Source organism: Olea europaea, unplaced genomic scaffold (assembly GCF_002742605.1).
Source record: "Olea europaea var. sylvestris unplaced genomic scaffold, O_europaea_v1 scaffold1372, whole genome shotgun sequence".
In the NCBI taxonomy this organism is placed as follows: Eukaryota; Viridiplantae; Streptophyta; class Magnoliopsida; order Lamiales; family Oleaceae; genus Olea; species Olea europaea.
The window spans coordinates 232,087-235,628 of NW_019231229.1; the positions used below are offsets into that span (position 1 = coordinate 232,087).

The 3,542-nt window shown below is 32.7% G+C and overlaps 1 protein-coding gene across 1 annotated transcript; it reads left to right on the forward strand.

Annotated features, from left to right (window-relative positions):
- The first annotated feature begins 6 nt into the window (after positions 1-6).
- On the forward strand, positions 7-2,032 carry LOC111375394 (filament-like plant protein 7). The gene is made up of 2 exons (XM_022998215.1): positions 7-1,761; positions 1,829-2,032. Exons 1-2 carry the CDS (start codon positions 26-28, stop codon positions 1,908-1,910), a joined length of 1,818 nt encoding a protein of 605 aa, XP_022853983.1. The 5' UTR covers positions 7-25; the 3' UTR covers positions 1,911-2,032.
- Positions 2,033-3,542: the final 1,510 nt, after the last annotated feature.

The following is a 3,542-nucleotide window of genomic DNA, read 5'->3' on the forward strand; positions in this document are numbered from 1 at the left end:
GCCAGGCCCAGCTGCTTTGGCAAAAATGAAGGATGAAGTTGCAATGCTTGGTAGGGATCAAGTTGAAATGAGGGGACGAAAATTTTATCCTTCTCTGGTTGGTTCAATGGACTTTTCTGTGGAAGTGGCTGCTGATACACAGAGAAGGATCGACTTTCTTACTGAGCAATTGCATGCAACGGAAGAAGAAAACAGGACTCTCAAGGAAACCTTTGACAAGAAACCGAAAAAACTTGAATTTTCTAGAACCATGTATGCTCGTACCACTTCCAGATTATCACAAGCATCGATGTCTGATGTGGGCAATGATGACAAGGCCAGCTACCCTGAGTCTTGGGCTTCTGCATTGATTTCAGAGATGGAGCATTTCAAAACTGAAAAACAACTGGGCACATCATCTGATAAATTATTAGGAAATTCGGAAATGAAACTCATGGATGACTTTGCAGAAATGGAAAAATTAGCACTAGTTTCTGTTGATTATCCAGCAGGAAGTTCCTATCATTCCTTAGAGGAAGGTAATGCAATTAGTCGTCCGTCAGGTTTGATCTCTAGCCAAGAATTTCAATCTGATGATAGAGTAGTCAATAAGGAGCCTGGTTGGCTTGGTGACACATTGAAACTGCTTTTGGAGCAAAGTTCTGCAACACAAAGAAGCCCTGGTGAAGTATTAGAGGATATCAAAGCTGCTTTGGCACATATAAACACTTCTAACCCAAGAAGTCTTAATGCCGAGGAAACTACAAACCTGCCTGATGTATCACCTTCTCCTGAAGTTAGTGGACATGTTTATCAGAAATTACCAAACCACTCATCAAGAACTGATGCATCTGTTAGAAGAGCTTCCTATAATATCTCAACTACAAAAAAGAGTTGCCAGAAGTTTCAGTCAAGTGTGAGTGTATCGATATGCAAAATGCTTGAGCTCATTGAAGGAATAAACATGCCATATCTAGAAAATAGTGTAGCAGAATTTTACTCGGGTAAGGATGATAAACTTTTGTCATATAAGAACTCGGAATTCACTACAGGCTACATGGTACGTGTATTTCAATGGAGAATTTCTGAACTGTCTGCCATTTTACGACAATTTGCTTGCACTTGTAAGGATTTGTTAAATGGAACAGCTGATCTTGAACAGTTTGCCCAAAAAGTAGCTTCTACTTTGGAATGGATCATGAACCATTGCTTTTCCCTTCAGGACGTTTCAAGCATGAAGGAAGCAGTAAGAAATCATTTTGATTGGGATGAATCACAAAGTGAGAATGAATTGGATAATGAATTGATTAATCAATGTGCACAATCAAACAAATTGCATTTGGAAAGCAATGAGATGCTATACATTCCCACAGAATCTTCTTTGAATGGTCATAACAGATCTTGTCAAATGGAGGAAGTTCAGCAAGATCGAAGACTGAATGTTGAATTGAAAAATAAGGACTCTTCAACTGCAGATTTTGAAGTGAGGCCTCAATCTGAAATTACCAAGAGTGAATCTTTCATGGTTCAAATGCAGGAGACCAATGAAATTTTGGGGACTTCGAAATCAGAGATGGAAATTATGAATCTATCAAAGGTAAAAATCAAAGATACAATTGGAATGCATAAGATGTTGAAAGAAGATCCCGAGACCCAGTTGATGGAAGCCAATATTGAATTAAATAAGGAGATTTCATGTTTCGAAAATGAGCTGGAAAAGAGAAATAACTCGTGCAGAAGACTAGAAGCAACTCGCCATGACCTACGGATTGATCTAAAAGGGTATGTTATTGCTGTTATTCGTCTGCGAGCACATCATTTCTGGGGCTTACATTCTTCATGATTTCAGGATGACAAGCAAGGATGTTCCAGATGACAGAAAGCACAGGGAAAAACACCTCAAAAATGTAAGTTTCAAATCCAAAATATAATACAATCCAAAATATAATATTTGTGAGGTCTTGAAATTCAATTTAAATGTAGCATGATAAATGGTAGTGTAAAAGATGCTATCTTAGGTTTTTGTTAGAAAGTTAAGTTTAAGAGTCCTTTGAATTTATTCAGATAGAATAAAAATAAAAATGTATTAAACAGTAAGGATGCAGGAAAGACAATAGTTGCATTCAGCTGTTAATAGAGAAAAATGGATCTCATTCCGTCATGAATCAAGAGAAGTAGACTAATGATATTTGATTATCTTTGATGATCACTCATGTTTTCTTCGTGGGAGAAATATGATTGAGACAATAATCAAGACTTACCTGAAAAACTAATAGCATAATTGTCTGAGCTTAAAATTTACTTATAAATACATAATTATTTATTGCTCAAAGCTAGAAATAATTTAATAATTTTGATAATACATTAAGACCTACTTTCCAAAGAAGTAACATTTTTTATTTATAAGTAAGAGATTATTAAGTATTTGTTAAAAAATGAATTTTATACTTAAATTGCCACAAAATTTTATGTTAGCCCTCCCCAACTTGAGTCTCAGCCTGAGCCCAATGCTCAATTGTCCAAAATTAATTGAAGACTTTACAATTATTGAATATTCTTTTCATGACATTCATGTGATGTGAATAGCTAATGACTAAATTAAACCCTTTGGCCTCCTATTAAAATTTTAATACATTTTTCTCTCTTCTTTTCAATAACGTATTCTCCAATAAAATAATATTACACGTAAATCGAAAACTTTTCCTTTTTTTGTTACTACTCATTCTCCAAAAAAAATACTATTCCAAAAATTAAAATCTCAAATAATGGGGGTTTGACAACCATTAAAACAAAACTTTATTTTCTCAAACTCATTTTAAACTGCACATTTTCGTAGTAAAATATTTTGAATGTAAATTCAAAATTTTTTCATATTTTTTAATCAAACATTCTTCAAATCTATTTGAAAATTTGTTTTCTCCTAAACTCTTATTTCTCAAACTCATTTTCAATCACACATTTTCTCAATAAAATATTTTGCACGTAAATCTAATTTTTTTATTTTTATTTTTTAATCACACTTTATATAATGTTTTACTTATATGTAAGTAACTTTTATAATAAACAATTTGTATACATAAGAGTTAAAAATCAATTATTTATTTTAAAGTAAGAAATGCTACATAATTATAAGTAATTATAACTTTTCAATCACGCAATTCGTAGAACTCATAACTTTTGAATCACACATTCCATTAAGTTTTATCAAAATCTACTAAAAATCTTATTTTTATCTAAACCAAATAGTGACTTAACCTTGTTAATAAAAAGAATATTTGTTAAAACTTATTTATTTATAAATTAATTAGATTATAGGTATATTATTGAGATTGAGCCAAACATGAACGTAAAACAAAACCAATTTCTTTGGACCCTTGAAATTCATGGTCCATTTACCCCACTATGGATGGGATTTCTCACTCACTGTGGAATGTATTGGCTTAGAAGACCTATACTAGCTTTGAGAGCAATGGCGTATAGTGATGAATTTTTTATTGAGTGTTTCATACTATTTGTCATGAGTATCATGAGCTTAACCTCCTTTAACTTATCTCCTTGCATAA